The sequence below is a fragment of the Hemiscyllium ocellatum genome, chromosome 2 (genome assembly GCF_020745735.1).
Source record: "Hemiscyllium ocellatum isolate sHemOce1 chromosome 2, sHemOce1.pat.X.cur, whole genome shotgun sequence".
Taxonomy (NCBI): Eukaryota; Metazoa; Chordata; class Chondrichthyes; order Orectolobiformes; family Hemiscylliidae; genus Hemiscyllium; species Hemiscyllium ocellatum.
Window position 1 is genome coordinate 125,992,354 of NC_083402.1, and position 17,579 is coordinate 126,009,932.

The following is a 17,579-nucleotide window of genomic DNA, read 5'->3' on the forward strand; positions in this document are numbered from 1 at the left end:
TGAGTGGGTTACGTTTCGGAGAGTCAGTGTGCACTTGTTGGGCCAGATGGCCTGTTTCCACACTGGAAGAAATCTAATCATCAACAATGAAATGCACTATGTAAACAGCAAGGGTTGGAATGCTAATTTTTGCACTCTTCTTGTGTTTTTGGCTCACTTCAAAAACTTGGTAGAGACTGCTCAAAACTCTTACGTTGGGAGTTCTGGAGCAGAACTATGTGAACTGGATTCGAACCAAAGTCCCAGATGTTAAAGAACATGTACAAAACCTCCATACTATCCAGTTTTCTAGATTAGACATTGTGTTGAAAGCAACATACTTCTTCATTAAAATTGTAACTCTTATCACTCCACTCCAACATTATAGTTCTGTGTAATCAAGATCTACAGGTAGGAAGGTAGAATCTGTGATATGCCTTAGGGCTACTCATGTCAGTTTGGAAAATGGTTCAAAGCAATACAAACCTGTATTCACAAATGTTTAGCATGATTTGAAATAGATAAGCCACCTGTTTAGGCTTAGCTATTTGCATTTTGATAAATTCATAGAAACCTTAATTAACCTGACTTTGCATGGAAGGCATGTTTTGCATATCACTGTTCAGAGGACCATATTTTTCACAGTTGAAACTCAATTTTGAAAAGTGAATGTTACATGGGATTACAGACACAAATAATGTTCTAATCTTTTTCTCCACATAATTGGGCCTGTTCTGATGGACAGCTTTCTCTGCTGTGGTTATAATACCCCAAATAAGGCAAAAAATGTGACACTAAATTTACGTGATCAGTTTAGAATTTTTTATGGTTCTTGGTACAGTGATTGTATTGCCTTTTGTTAAGCTGTGGTATTCCAATACTGTATGCAGTTCAGTTAAGTGTACTATATTGACCCATCTCAGACACACAATTACCAGGCAGTACATTTTTAGTTTAATTTCATCAGGGTTTAATTAGTATACAAATAAAACTTCCCTTATCTTTTTCTCCACCTAATTGGCCTGTCTTTGCTAATGTGTGAAATGTATGAAAGTGGGCTGTAATTAGGATGACCGTTTTCACCTTTTCCTTTCTAGTTTACAATTGCCTGAAGGTCTCAGAACCTTAAAACAGTGCTTTGGATTATTGCTTTGCAATCAGTCTGGTTATCCCATAGGCTTTATCATGAGCAGAAGGGCTTTGGGTGCTGCAAGTTCCCACTGTAAAGCAGGATCTTCATCCCTTTGCCCACTAAATGTTTATTGATTATCTCACTGTTCCACGCTCAGCTTCCAACAACTTAATATCAGGTGACAGTCGAGAGAGTTCTCTGAGTAATTAGAGTTGAGCATTGGGGGAACAATTAGGAGCCGAGTTATTAAACTTGATTTATCCTATTCTCTTCTGCACTGCTTGCTGGATATCAAGCCATCACATATTCGAGAAGGACCATGAACTCACGCTTGTTAGAAATTAGTGGGTATCCAATGACCTCCCATTATTTTTGTATTACATGAAGCTAGGCAACAACTTTCAGTTACAAGGTTAAAAATTTCAGAATCTTTAAGTTTGTCAAGGGGTTTAATTAGGCCAGTGTAAAGCATATGATGTGGCTTAGTGAGTAGAGGAAGTCTTTAAATGTTGCTGTCAGTTTTGCACAGGCATATTATCAGTCACTATGAAAAGTTTTAGTGCACAATAATAACAGTCAAGGGGAAGAAACTGTATATGATTAATGAGCATGTTATGTAAATGATGGCGATCTGGCATATGAACGAGTTCAAGAATGTCTTATCCACTTTTTGTGGATTTTGAAGAGTTTAATGCTTAATTCTAATAATGTAATCATTCTATTTTTAATACTGCATATAAATATGTGTTCATTCCACAGAAGAGAGAGTGTTACTTGGAAAATCTGACTTGGAGATTTTTTTCATTGTTAAATGGCTTCTAGACACTTGACTCTATAAAGTACCTTTCTCCTGGCATGATGTTGTTAACAGCAAAGTCAGTTATATTGATACAAATGTCATTTCTGATGTTCAGATAACATAAATGAGTGAGCAATCTTTACAGAGACAAATTTGTATATGTTTTCTATGTATCGAAAGAGCCTTTGACAGGAATTCAGGATAGCTGTCCTGAAGGACATTAGTCTGTATTTGCACTATACTGAAGTAATATAAGTCACAATTTGTCAAGTGCATAGCTAAAAGTTATCAAAAGAAGTGAGACAATTTTAATCTTCCTATTATTACCTCTATGCTTGCAGAGTCTGCACATCTGCTTTTGGAGTTCATTGATGACATTTTTGGAATTTGTGTGCAACCTGCTAGCCAGGAAATCCTTTTTTTACAAATAATCTGCAACTATATTCTTCAGCAAAATCAGAATGCTCTCTTATCCAGATCCTCCTTGGTTCAAATATTAAGAGAAACTTTACAGAACTTTACGTGGGGTGGCATGGTGGCTCGATGGTTTGCACTGCTGCCTCACAGCACTGGGGACCCAGTTTGATTCCTGCCTTGGGTGACTGTGTGGAGTTTGCACATTCTCCCTTTGTCTGCGTGGGTTTTCTTCAGGTGCTCCGGTTTCCTCCCACAGTCCAAAGATGTGCAGGTTAGATGAATTGCCCGTGGGGTTAGGTGCAGTAGTCAGGGATAAATGTAGAGAAATGGGTGGGTTACTCTTCAGAGAGTTGGTGTTGATTTGTTGGGCTGAAGAGCCTGCTTCTTCTCTGTAGGGAATCTAATCTAGTCAGAACTAAGAAACTGGTTCCCCAGCCTATAGATTGAAACTGAATTACTGTGACTTGGACAAGCCACAAGAATTTCTGACGAAGGACTGTTGCAACTCTAATATACTAGAAAATACTTGTTGACAGGTGGGGATTTCTGAGATACAGAATTTCTGCTAGATTAAAATAAAAGAGCTTATTCTCACATTTTACTGCAATTTCATCATGATTTTCAAAATTATTGCTTTGCCTTGATAAATCTTACTTTAACAAGAAAAAAATGTCAGAAAATGTAAAATCAAATGATTTATTCACCAAAAGATGTTGCAGCGCAGAAACTTGAAGAATTAACAAAAATGTATCTGTAAAAAGTTGCAATACAGACTTAAAAACAGAAACTTTAGTCTGTTGTGTGTGATGGTCAGTTATTGACAGCTGGTTAGGTGTATGGTTTTCCTGTATTTGTGCTTCTTGTAAGCTTCTGGTAGACGTATAGTTGACTATTCATCACCATTTTTGAACAGCAATCTGGAAATACACTACAAGCTATCAAACCAAAATATTTAACATGTAAAAGCAGATATTTGAATACATCTTCAAATTCATAGAGGAAAGATGTCAAAGGACCGTTCTGAACATTTTTTAATCATGATAAATAGGACAGGTATATTGGTACATTTAGACTCATTCTGCTATTCAATACCGCCATGGCCCATCCGATTTTGACCATAACTCCATTTTACTGCCTGTCCCCTGTAACCATTAGCTGCTTTATAGATCAAAATTCTATTTAGCTGAGCCTTGAAAATACATTTCATTATACCTCATTGGCTTTTAAAATGGTGGAATATAGTTGTCCAATTTTCTTTCTGGTCTCAGTGTAATTACTCTGGTTAAGTTGCAGAGTGTATGTAACAATCACTGGATGTTTCCAAAGATCTGCATAGATGATCGCATAGGTTAAATGCACAAGGCATTTCATGGGAAAGCTATCAAACAAAATTTGACATCCATTTATATGAAGGAATATTGCAGTGATAAAGAAAATTTAGGTAAAGAAGAAGGCTTTCAGCAACATCTTAAAGGAGGAGGGAGTGAAGCAAAGAGATTGAGAGAGGAAATTCTAGAGCTTCATGCTGTGAAAACTTAAAACATGACTGCCAATGGCTTTTTTTCACTCAGGGGATGAGGGCATCTCTGGCTAGGCCAGCATTTATTCCCCTTCTTTAAATGCTTAGAGGGCAGTTAAGAGTCAACCACATTGCTGTGTGTCTGCAACCACATGGAAGCCAGACCAGGTAAGACTGACAGATTGCCATCCCTAAATGGCATTAGTTAACCAGGTGGGCACTTCCAACCATTGACAATGGTTTCCCGGTCATCATTAGACTCTTAATTTCAGATTCTTTTTATTGAATTCAAATTCAACCATCTGCCATGGTGGGATTTGAACCTGGGTCCTCAAAACATTTGTTGAGTTTCTGAGTTAAGAGTCTGGTGGCTATTGCTTCCCCTTGAAAGAGGAGTAGAGCAAACAAAATTGTGGATGCAAAAGAGACATGAATTGAAGGAACACAGCTGTCTCAGAATTATAGAACTGCTGGAAATTACTGATAGATTGAGGGAAATTGCCATTTTCCAAATACACCCTAGAAAAAATACATCTTTATGAAGTGACAGATTGATAGGCATCAGATTAGTTATTCCTCATTACATGAAAGCGATTGACATGTATTGCATCAATAAATTTGTGTTAAATTTAATTTTCAAGGAAGTTGCATGCAAGAGTCTTGTGCCTTTACTATACAGTAGACCTGCTAATTTTTATGTATTAATGTAGCACCATCCAAAAAAGGTGGGAGGTGAGAGGAAAAGTAAAATTTCCAACCTCCAACAGTCTTATTTTATTTTAATGTAGCTTATCTTCTGTGTTATACAGCACTATTCTCTTAACTGTTTTTAACTCTTAATTGGAGTCTGTTTCGATAAGTTCCCAAATGAATGAGGGGAAATGAGGAGATTAAATTGTACTCTGAGAACTTGGAAGATCATATTAAAGACTTTTTTTTATTTTAGTGATTAGACGATGAGTCACTGTGGGATTTAGCCAGACAGATAAATTATTCAAAACTTATTTTAAAATAAATTTGGATTTTTGTGGATTGGTTTATTGGTCCAGTATTCTTATATCTGCATTTCCTGAGACTAACATTTTAAATAAATAATGTTTTTAAAACTGGTTAAGCTGATTTCTGGTTTATAAGAGGTATTGACAGTCATATTCACTTTGGCAAACTTTGAAAGTGCTAAGAATTAAATTAAAAGTTTTTTTGCATTTGATGAAGTGCCACATCAAAGGTTATTGTGGAAAATAAAGCTCAGGTTGTAGTAGATAACGTATTGACACGTTTAGAAGATTGGCTAGAACAGGAGGACTGAATGGATCTTTTTTAGACTGGCTGGGTATCATGAGTGGTTTGCCACAGGGGTAGGTGCTGGACCGCAACTCTTACAATTTATATAAATGGTTTGAATGAAGGAACTGAAGATATCGTAGCTAAATTTGTTGATGGCACAAAGATAGGTGAGAAAATGAGTTATGAAAAGGACATATGGGCCCTATGAAGTGATATGGATAAGATAAGTGAGTGGGCAAAGATCTGGCAACTGGACTACAATGTGGGGAAGTGTGAAATTGATTATTTTGGCAGAAAGTTTTTTTAAAAAGACATACTACCGAAATGAGATTTCAAACAGTTCTGAGACACGGTCACTTTCACTCCTCTCCCTACCCTCACATACAGAGTAATTTGAAACAAGTCATCAACAATTGTTTGCTTTAGAATGGTTTGTTGCATTCTATGTACAACTACCTTTTGGAGGAAAATGGTAGCCAAGTACAGCTTTACCATTTTAAATTCATGCATGTAACAACTAAGCAGATGTGAAGCTGGATTTACGCAACTACAGGTTTTGGTTTTACAAGTAATTTATCACTTTAGAATGGATGTCATTCACTCTGCTTTTAATGGGCCATCTTCCCTTTCATTGAAGAATTGCAACCATAAATTTAATTAGTATTACTAGATTTATTCATCATAGCTAATCCAACACCTGTTTTTATACTAGTTTGGTGGCTGTACCAAACTTTACCCCAGAAGCAGTTATGGAAATTTGTAACTTTTAAACAATGTCTATGAAATCTGTAATTATTCTTAAAATGTTTGGAAAGTATTGTTAAGAGTTTGCTTTAATTGTAAATCGATCAGTTATTATTTTCGAAATGATAAATAACTGGTTCATGTGACCTTTTGACTTTACCTGAAAGCAATAAATATAGTTAAGAAATTTAAGAAAGTGAGTGTGTGGTTGATAAAGCAGGAAAGTTGGGGAGTGAAGGTGATCAGTGCACCAAAGAAAGACACACAGACAGCAGAGCAAAACAGAAATGGAATACAAGAATTATCATGTAATCAGGCACAAATCATTTGTAGTGATTAGATTTTTTTGTTTGACAGAAAGAGGTAGAAGCCTTAGAGCTCCTGTGTAAGCTAGCCGAAAAGGTTTAAAACTTAGATAGATAGTGAATAGCTTAAAGATGCTATAGAGCTGGTGTTTTTCCAGAAGTGAACAAGTGATGAACTGATCTGTTATTATTTGTTTGGTTGAAAAGGAACCATGAGGTCATTCATGGCCCAAAGGAGAGAGAATTCATAAAAGTGTATTTTGTTGATGATAATCATATCTGTGAACATCAAAGGTGAAGACTTTGCCAGTTGAACCCCTGATCTGTCTGATGTGAATAAAGAACAGCATATTGTGGAAATCTGCAGGAATATAGTAATATGTTTATGTGGGAAGTGATGTGGATCTTGTCCAGTAAGGCATATATCTTTGATGTATCAACTGTTTTAAAATGAAATTTATCCTTCTTATTTGAAGGTTCATTCACCTGTCATTTCATGTATATTTATGTTAATTCTGATTTATATTAAAGTACAAGTTGCAAAAAAAAAACATTTTTGGTGTTTTTTTCTTGGGGGTTATTTGGTAAGTTTGCTTTTTTGGTTTGCAGTTCCCCAGAGGTCACTGACAAGTGAGACAAAATAAAATCATGAAATCTGAGAGTTTCAGAAATATAAAGACATTGGTTTTGTATGTTTTTCTGATTTGAGGCAATTTTAGTAATGTTATTTTGGTTTCTTAATTAATGGCGATTTTATTTGGAGCTGTGTGCTAGTTAATTCACCTAAGCAACACAAGGGGAAATCTATTGGCAGGGTGTTAAGGATAATTAGATCAACCAGGTATGGTAGGATTTAATAGTTTTAATGTTGTTGTAATTTCTTCAAGCACTTGAAAGATGTTTCTCATTCTTATGAGTTATTTAAAAACCAGAATATGCATGTTTTGACTTCAAAAAAATTTGACTGATTCAGGAATGGCAGTGCACTCCTGGAAGTTCCTCTTTCTATGTTTGGCTGCAGTAATTGAAATATGAGGGTGGAAGAAAGCTGATGTATGTTATAATCATTATTCTGGCATCAGTGTAGAATTGTTTGCAATAAGCATAAAATTTGCTTGATTAAAATCATAATATATGGAAGGAATGGTATCTAAAGATCAACATTAAGGTGACTGGCTGAAGAATTACAAGATGACGTGAGAAAATATTCTTATTAGGCACTTTGTGGTTAGGATATGGAATGTACAGCATGATGGATGATGGAGACAAATTCAGTCATGGCTTTCGAAAGAGAATTGTAAAACCAGAAGATTTTTTTAAAAATGTAAAATTATAGGAAAAAAGGCTGGGGAGAATTAGTACTGAACTTCTTTTGCAGAGACCAGACTTGTGCTCAATAAGCTAAGTGGCTCCCTTCTGTGCAGTAGCCTTTCTATGATACCTAAGAATGTTTATGATTAGCAGACTAATTTCAGCATGATGTTTCCCACTCTGGCAATGAAAGAAATCAGGCTCCCAGAAGAGTCAAAGAATTAGATGGTGATATTTTAGAATATAGTTTACTGAATTCACAGGTTTGTCTTAAAGTAACTGTCTTTTGAAATAATTTCAAAATGCATGTATCAAAACCCTCTACTTTCTCTGCATTACCAGCGTTATTCACTTTGCTATAATTTTTGAAAACTGTTTTTCAGATTTGATTCTTTAACTAGGTGTACAAATAGAAAGTATTTGATTTTTGTTCCTACATCCGTCCTACACAGAGGCCATCTCCATAGAATAATATTTCTCCCCTTTTTGCACTCTTCCAATTAAAGTTGAGGTCAGGTTTTGTGTATTGAATTCTTTCTGTTGCTTCAGCCTAGTCTCTCTCATTTTATATCACTTTTCACAATTATACACCAATCCAAGTACTTGGTGACCTGAGGAGACATTAACTTGTGTATTAGCATTTATTGCATTTTAGTAACTGGACAAACCATGTTTAAATGATTCTGACTTCAGTGGTCTAACTCTGAACTCTTGACTTGAAGAATAGGGGAATTTGTGTTAATTTTCTTGAGGAAACGCTGAAGAGTTCAATATGGAAAATTGGGATGCTTTACATTGTTAAATTCCTTGTTACCTGTGAATAATAATGAACTCTGTTAATAAAGTCTTGTTCAGAAAAACATGAATACAGTAGTTATTCCTTACCATATTTTGGTTCAATGTGACAATATGTATATTTCTTGAAAATTGCTTTATGTTCTAATCCAGGGACACATGTATGTTCAACAAATTTAAGCTTCCTAATATAGTGAGGATATGGTTTTGTCACTTTAAGAAACCTAGACTTTAACTGAAAATATTCTTCTATGTGAGAAATTAAAATGATCTGATGGCTTGTTCTGTCTGTTTCAGAGTCTCTCAGAAGCAAACATGGAGCTAAGAAGAAAAGATCAATCTCTACGTCAGTTGAACAAAAATCTAGCCCAGTTGGAACAGGACAAGCATCAACTTGAGGAGAGCATCCATGATGCAGAAACTGCCCTCTGCAAGGCAGCAAAGTGAGTATGGAGCTTTGGTGGGGGTTGGGGGGGACGTTGGTGGTGGCAAAACTTAAGCAAGCTAGGATCAATTCATGATTTGGAGAGGCCAGTGTTGGACTGGGGTGTACAAAGTTAAAAATCACACAACACCAGGTTATAGTCCAACAGGTTTAATTGGACGCACACTAGGTTTCGGAGCAACGCTCCTTCATCAGGTGATAGTCAGGATCAATTCAGGTATTCAGAGTTTTAGTCAAATAATGAGGGTGAATGTTAAACAAATCATGGAATCCCCCTTCAAAATTACAAATCCAGTGATCCTCTCCTCTGAAAGGATTTCTGAAACTGCATCCTTGCAGAAGTATAAACTTTAAAGGTAATCTTATTAATTGAATCAAATGGTGATCTATTGGTGATACAATGTGCTTTATTGCATATACCATCAGCAATTAGTGTTCTTTAATTTGCTAAAATGCAAGGTAGTTGATTTTTGCACCTTTCATCTGCCTTCAAGGTGGCTGGTACCAGCCTTCGAATGGTGTCAATTGCATTGCCCTCATTGTTAACACCAAAATGGTGGCCATTTGAACAGCCCAACTGTGTGGTGTCTGGAAGCCCTGTTTTGTTTCTGGTTACAGATCCCTTTTTCACATTTGGAAATCAGAACTCCAGTGGTACAAATAGAACTCTGGGTTGGCAGTTTAGGTTGGATGTGGTCTACTGCGTTTCTCCAATAAGTTTCTTAGAATTGAAGAAGCTTCTAAAGTACATGTTGAATTTTTGTGGGCCACTAAGGAACAAGTTTGCATTCCCAGTCCCCACAACTATAATGCCAGCCACTGTTCTACCCACCACAATTGCAGCCTCCCAATTCTATTTGCTTAATTAGCCAGTGACTATTAAATTGGGGTGGCTCTTTCACAGTATTGCTGCACATTGAACTTTGGATATTGTATCTGTATTTGAAGGAGCTCTTAATATTCATTTACATTTTTATTCCTAACAAAAAATAAATAAGAACAAATTATTGTAATGTAATTGTGCATTTGTGGCTTTAGTTATAGGTTTGTATAATTATGAATTATACTTTGTCAATTAATGTCGTAATCCAACCACTTTAATTAAAATACATTCCTAAAGGTTTGAAGGGATAAAATAACTCAATTAACAGAACAAATATCAGTTAATGTAAACATACTTTCAGTTGTGTCAACAGTGCTTTGACTCAGAACAAGGTAAAAGCAGTCTTTCAGAAATTCAAATAATTAAGCCTCCTGTCAAATGGATGTAACCATTTGAAAGAGACTAGGGTTATTTCAAAAGATATGTGGCCAAGATATATAAGGATGCAGATGATGAATGTGATTGTTTCATTACTATATAGATAACTGTTCAGTATTTTTGCACGACTCGGCTTCTTTGAATTTTCAGGTATTATACATAATTTTTTAAATGCATGACAAGGCAATTAGAAACAAAAAAACTGTCCTTTTAAACTAAGGCCAACTTGTGTTTTTTTTATTATAGTTTTTGTGAGCCATAAAGTCTTATTAGAAACTATTTGATGAGAACTGTTACTTTAGCTATTATAAATGTATCATTCTTCTTATTGCTAGGGTATTTTGTCACATTTGTTTATTTAACAAGTTGCCACACATAATTTTGCAAACAATTAATTACAGTTTTATATGAGGCATGTGTATATTCAAGTCTATTTTGCTTTGGAATGTCAGGCATTTTACTAAATAGATACTTCTTAAGTGTACATTATTCATGACATAACTTAATTGCACAGATATTGGTTTTTCAATGCACTGAAATCCTATTGCACGAAGTAGAAGTTTAAGATGGCCTACAATCATGTGCTATTACAATTACTCATTTATATATTTAATGCACAAAACTCTGCTATTTTTCTCTAAATTTAATAGAATAGCATTTTCTAGAATTAAGCTGTTTTTGTTATAAGTTATTTATTTCTCTGAATGAAGAACATCAAATTAAAATTTTCCTTACATTCATATTTAGATAAAATCTGTATTTTTCTCACAGAGACAGAGAAAACTTGGTCAGATACATGAAAGGTGTGGATGATGCCTTGAAGCAGGTAGTCTAAATTTATTTTGAATTTATTGCTTACTGTTGATACAGTTTACAAAGCAAACATATACATATCAGGAAAACGATACTTTGTTCTTATATTAAAACAAATGAGAAACATTGTAGACTGTGCATTTCACAGAACAGTTTCATGAGATAATTTTTGAGATTTACTTTATACCTAGGATCTAGGTTTCAATTCAGCATGGTCCACGTAAGCAGCTTCCAGAATAGACTTTACCCAAAAACGCCCATGCTTCATAGTGCACCTTTCTTTCCCACGCCACACATACTTGTGGCTGTTTTGAAGCCAATTAGCAGCAAATTAAGTATCTCTTCTCTTGTCCATAAAGCACCCTAAGGGACATGATTTTGGGCAGCTTGTGTTCAGTCATTTATGGATGCGAATCCACCAGAAGAAATTTCCCGTAAGTTGGAATTAATTAGTATCAGAACAGACATGAGAGTAAACGGTGTAGGAAATAAAATGTCATAGTGGTGAAGTAAGGTGTGCTTTTCTGAGTTTGGGTTAAGTCCATTATTGAAACAGCATCTGTCTGTGTAAAAACCCAAATTAGGAATACTTGATATTTCTGATAGCTGCATTGTAGAAACATGTTTTATTTTTTAAGAGTACAACAAACAATAACATATGTCTTGAAGCTAGAAAATTCATAAAGGAAGGCAAAGAGTCAAACAATCGAAGACTTCAATGAGTTTATTTAAATTTAACTTCAGATTTATCACAATGTTCCGTGACTAAAACAACTGTAACACAGATTACATATTTTGTCAAATAGGATGAGTATTGTACTGATCAAGTATCGTACAGGTATCAAGCAATCGAGAACATTGTATCTGTGCAGACAGAATTTCCATCACAACTTGAAGTCTCGATGACACCAGCAAAAACAGAGGAAGCCCAGGGCCATTATTTAGGAAACCATGATTAGATTACAAAAGTATTATAAGCCACTAATCTTCTTTAATGTGATTTGTTTAAATTCCAAAAATAAAACCTGCCTTCTGAATGTTGCATTTGAAGAACAATCTGGAAATAAAAAGTACATTTCATGATATCAGTCAATTTTCTATCTCATTTGATCTCCCACATGATAAAAAGAAAAGGAATGAACAACAAAATTTCAAATTTGGCAACCTTTAATCCATGATTACTCTCCAGGGAAAGTCTAATCAACATCATGCTTTAAAATCACTCCTGTCAGTGAAATCACTGCTTTTAAAAGTCCTCTCTCTCCCCTTCCCTTGATTTAGCAGGGATGCGCAATAAATGCTGGCCTAGCCAACAGCACCCACATCCCATAAGTGAATAAACAAGCACCAAATCTGTCAACGATCACATTAATGGATAATAGTAAAATTCAATTACATCATTCACGACATGATATTACTTAAGATTTCATGAATATATATCTGAGATTATTAAATTACATCAATAAAATTGGAGGTTTTATTAAAGAATGGGATGTGTTCTTTAATTCCAGTGGTTCTGTGGTTGTAACAGTGTTTGTAAACAATAGTGAATATGGTTTACTTAGTCATGAATGACATTGGGACTTGACTCCAAGTAACAGTGGTGTTCATGTTAACTGTGGTTAATGCCTGCAGATTTGGTTCTGAAAACCAAAGTGATATTTTAGTAAAACATATGTTTATTGAGTCACAAGTTTCATTTTCTCTGCATATAGAATGATGTTGCTGTCAATGTTCTATGTTTAGAAAGCTAGTTTAAAATGGTTTTTCTGAAGGCACTCTCATTTACAATCTCTATTATGTATATCTTAAAGATGCTTACAAGAAAAGATAAGGTAGATAAAGATAAACCATGTCCATCAGTTGTGGATTCTAGAACCGGGGGATATAATATAAAAATTAGCATCAGTCTTTTGAGGAGCGATTTTAGGATGCAGTCTTACACACAAAGGGTTGTAGAGGTTTGGAACTCTGTTTCACAAATGACAGTCGATGCTCGATCAGTTAATTTTAAATCTGAGATAGATAAATTTTGTTTAATTAAGGTATTAAGGGATACGGGCAAAAGATATAGGTGGTGCAGTGGCTCCATGGTTAGTACTGTTGCGCCAGCACTAGGGACCTAGGCTCAATTCCAGCCTTGGGTGACTGTGTGGAGTTTGCACGTTCTCTCTGTGACTATGTGGGTTTCAGCTGGGTGCTCCAGTTTCCTCCCACAGTCCAAAGATGTGCAGGTTAGGTGGACTGGCCATGCTAAATTGTACTTGGTGTCCAGGGATGTGCAGGCTAAGAGGGATAACCATAATAAATGTGAAAATAGGGTAGAGTAAGGGCTAGGTCAGAATGGGATGCTATTCGGAGGGTCAGTGTAGACTAAATGTGCTAAATGGCCTCTTTCTGCACTGTAGAGATTCTATTTTTTTTAAAAAAGTCAGGTATATGGAGTAAGGCTGCAGATCAGCCGTGACCTCATTAAACTTGAGTTCTTAATAGTGTTTTCGTTTTGCCTCTACCAGCAGATCACAGGTTTTTGAGAAGGTTGGGAATGTATATATTGTGATACACAAGGTATCACAGTGATATGGAACAGGTTGGATAAACCAAAGGGTCTAACTTTTTGTTATTGTTCTTATCTGGAAACTGTGCTATAGCCTTGACTACCCAGCCCCAAAACTAAATAGAGTAGCAGATCAAACCAAGAGCTGAATATTTCAAACACAGCATAAGGTGTAACTGGGATTTTTTAAAATTGTAAAATGATAGAAAAGTGAACAGATAAAACTATAACTTTTCTTAACAATTTATGTGTGTCTTGTAGCATACTGGTCCACATGAAATGACTTATTGTAGTAAAGGGACCTGTCTAGCTCTGTTAAAAAAGTGTACAATATATGTTTTCTAACTAAAATTAATTAAATCATTCAAAAAAAAGTTAGTCAGATTGTACAATTGAACCATATCAAAATAAAATAACCTGACAGCTTGTGAAATACCAAACAATTCCAGGCATTATAAGAGCCAAAAACATAAATTACTAGAAAAATTCAGCAGGTTTGGCAGCATCCTTTATAGGTCAGAGCATCGAGTCTAAGAGCTGGGAGGTCACATTGTGGCTGTACAGGACATTGATTAGGCAACTTTTGGAATGCTGCGTGCAATTCTGGTCTCCTTTCTATCGGAAGGATGTTGTGAAACTGGAAAGGGTTCAGAAAAGATTTACAAGGATGTTGCCAGGGTTGGAGGATTTGAGCTATTGGGAGAGGCTGGAATAGGCTGGGGTTGTTTTCCCTGGAGTGTCGAAGGTTGAGGGTGACCTTATGGAGATTTATAAAATCACGAGGGGCATGATTAGGACAGGTAGACAAAGTTTTTTCCCTGGAGTGGGGGGAGTCCAAAATTAGAGGGCATCGCTTTAGGGTGAGAAGGGAAAGATATAAAAGGGACCTAAGGGGCAACTTTTTCACGCAGAGGATGGTGTGTATATGGAATGAGATGCCAGAGGAAGTGGTGGAGGCTCGTACAATTGCAACATTTTAAAAGGCATCTGGGTGGGTATATGAATAGGAAGGGTTTAGAGGGATATGGGCTAAGTGCTGGCAAATGGCACTGCATTAGGTTGGGATAACTGATCAGCATGGACTAGTTGGACCAAATGATCTGTTTCCGTGCTATACATCTCTATGACTCTATAACTATATCTGAGAAGAGAAATCAGAGTTAACATTTTGGGTCTGGTGACCCTTCCTCAGAAGAGTCACTCGACCTGGAACATTAACTCTGATTTCTCTTCACTGATGCTGCCAGATCTGCTTTACATTTCCTAGAATTGCTGTTTTTGTTTCTGATTTGTATACGATCTGCAGTTATTTCAGTTTTTATCAAGGCATTATAAGACTAATTGTAACTGGAAGGGTAATTGGTTTTTATCCATGCTTTTCTATGACACATTCGCAAATCAGTTTGACATTTTCAGGAAAATGTTTTCCTTTGGAAATAAGTGATAGCCTGTTTTGAATGTGATCATCTCAACTATTTACTACAACCTAATTCAGTAATCATTTTATTTGTATATAATTGGAAAGCTAATTTTTTTGTAGCAGAGAGAAATAGAATCCTAGTGACTGTCAGCAAATAAAGCAAACTAAAAATTGACTTTGCCTAGATCATGTCAGGGCTAACAATCTGGGAAGATACGGCTAAATTACATTGTGAACATTTTTCCGATAATCAATTTGTAAGATATGCAGGTGTTAGATATTTAAAGTAGCTGCCATAATCAAACAGCTGTACTCTTCAGTGTGTCATCACTTGGTTTGCTTCATGTCATTCTGACCTACTCAAAATTGGGATTTTTTTTTAACTGCAGAGAGATTGGAAAAACCTTGATGGATCAAAGCTGTGCTTTTACAGAACAGCTGGGTAGTACACGATGTCTTGGGTCAATTTTACAGCATTCAAACATGCCCCATCTCATTGAGGAAAAGAATTGAAATTACTTGAACTATTTAGGAAATGCTTGGATATGCAGGATAGTAGCTGAAAATGTGTTGCTGGAAAAGCGCAGCAGGTCAGACAGCATCCAAAGAGCTGGAGAATCGACGTTTCGGGCATGAGCCTTTCTTCGCAGGATAGTAATATTACCAGTGTTATTGGAGTCTGTTGTCACGTCTTCAGTGTAGTAATGGGGGATAAAGTTATAAAATATGCTATCACTGTATTTAACAATGTTCTTCTACTCCAAATTGTTATAGGTAGCCTGGCCTGTTGTTCTGCCCTTTTTATCTTTATTGCATGCTGTAGCTCACCAGAAATCTTGATGCTGTAATGTTGGTAACATTGAGTAACACACTCTATATTCACTTTGCAAATCAGCTTATTCTTTCATGTACTTATATATGCTTTTATTTAGTTTCATGGAGAAATGCTCAGCAATAATTCTGCCTGCTGTACTTTAATATTCCTGTCTGAAGTTCAAGAAAGGCTACTTAATGCAGAATAGAAGTGAGGAATACTTCTTCATTGCTGTAATTTTATAACATTTTAACTTACCTGAAAGCTTGGGAGCATAGAAGCCTGAGGATTTTCATTGGCCATTTTGACCTTTTGCCCCCACTTTGCTATTCCGTAAAATCATTTCTTATTCATCTGACTGCAGCCTAAATTCTACCTTTTGTCTGCCACCCAATGAACCATGGCTTTCTTTTCTATCAAAAGTCTATTGACCTCAAAGTCTTGAAAAAATCCAATGACCCAGCCTCCACTGCTTTCTGGGTAAGATAATTCCTCAGACTAACTATCTCTTAGACAAAAAGGGGGAGATCTCGTTCTTTCAAATTGTATCACCTACTTCTAATGTTCACAGAAAGAAACCTAGAAAATAGGAGCAGTTGTAAGCTGTTCAGCACTTAAGCCCTCTCCCCCCATTAATTTGATCATAGCTGATCATCCAATAGTCCCTGTTTTCCATTTTCTCCAATATTTTTAATCCATTTAGGCATAAGAACAATAAATAACAATTTCTAAAAAAAAAATACAGTATTTTGGCTACAACCATTTTCCATGATAGACAATTCCACAGGTTCAGCACTCTATGTCAAGAAATTTCTTTTCATCTCAGGTCTAAATGGCCTACCTTGTATCCTTAAACTGTGACCTTGATTTTAGACTACCCAGTCATTGGAAAATCCTTTCTCCATTTATTTTGTCTACTCCATTTACAATTTAATAGGTTTCCATGTGATCCAACTTTATCCTTCTAAACTCCAATGAATATCATCCTAACTGATCCAGACAGCTTTCATATTGTGAGAGGTATAATCCCAGAATTCAGTCTAGTGAACACCTGTTGCACTCCTTCCATAGCCAGAACATCATCCTTCAGATAAGAAGACCAAAATTGCATACAATACTGTCAAAAACCTAGAGACTGAAAGTCTATGTACTGTTGGTGTAGTCTCACCAAGGTCCTATACAATTGTAGCAAGACATTGTTGCTCCTGTACTTGAATTCTGTTGCTATGAAGGCCAATATATTATTTGCTGCCTTCACTGCTTGCTGTACCTGCATGCTTATTTTTAGCGACTTGTGTACTAGTCTTGTTGCTTATCTCTTTTCCAAATTTATCTTAATTTGCATAATCTGCCAAATCCCTGTTTTTTTCTACACAAATGGATAACATCATATTTATCCACATTTTATTACTTCTGCCATGCATTTGCCCACTCACTCAACTTCTCCAAATCATTGTGTATCCTCTTCACAATTCAGCCTCCACCCAGCTTTTGTGTTGTCTGCGAAGTTGGAGATATTTAATTTAGTTTTCTCATCTAAATCGCATACACATATATTCATATACACACACAATATATTATGTGTATGTGTATAGATATTTATATATAGCAAATAGCTGGGTCCACAGATTAAACCCTGTGGTATCCCACTAGTCCTCAGCTAGCATTCAGAAATATGATACGTTTATTTCTACTCTTTGTTTCAAACCAGTCTGCCAAACAATTTTCTTTCCATGTCAGTACACAATTCCCAATCCCATATGCATTAATTTTATGTGCTTATCTCTTTGTGGGACCCTATCAAAAGCCTCTGAAAGTCCAAGTAAAACTACATTAATTGGCTTCCCCTTGTCAAGTCTACGAATTACATCCTTAAAAAATTTCAGTAGATTCGTTAAGCATGATTTCCATTTCATAAATCCATCCTAATTCTGTCCAATCCTGTCCATTTCCTGTTCCTTGGATGCTGCCTGAACTGCTG

At 35.9% G+C, this 17,579-nt stretch overlaps 1 protein-coding gene across 4 annotated transcripts in view; it reads left to right on the forward strand.

Moving 5' to 3' along the window:
• Positions 1-17,579, forward strand: part of LOC132824973 (coiled-coil domain-containing protein 171-like) — a 265,522-nt gene that overhangs the window by 191,503 nt on the left and 56,440 nt on the right. For all 4 annotated transcript variants that reach the window (XM_060839917.1, XM_060839908.1, XM_060839927.1 and 1 more), the window contains 2 exons: positions 8,586-8,731; positions 10,766-10,820. In XM_060839917.1, coding sequence (XP_060695900.1) covers positions 8,586-8,731; positions 10,766-10,820 — 201 coding nt within the window. The remainder of the gene's footprint in view (positions 1-8,585; positions 8,732-10,765; positions 10,821-17,579) is intronic.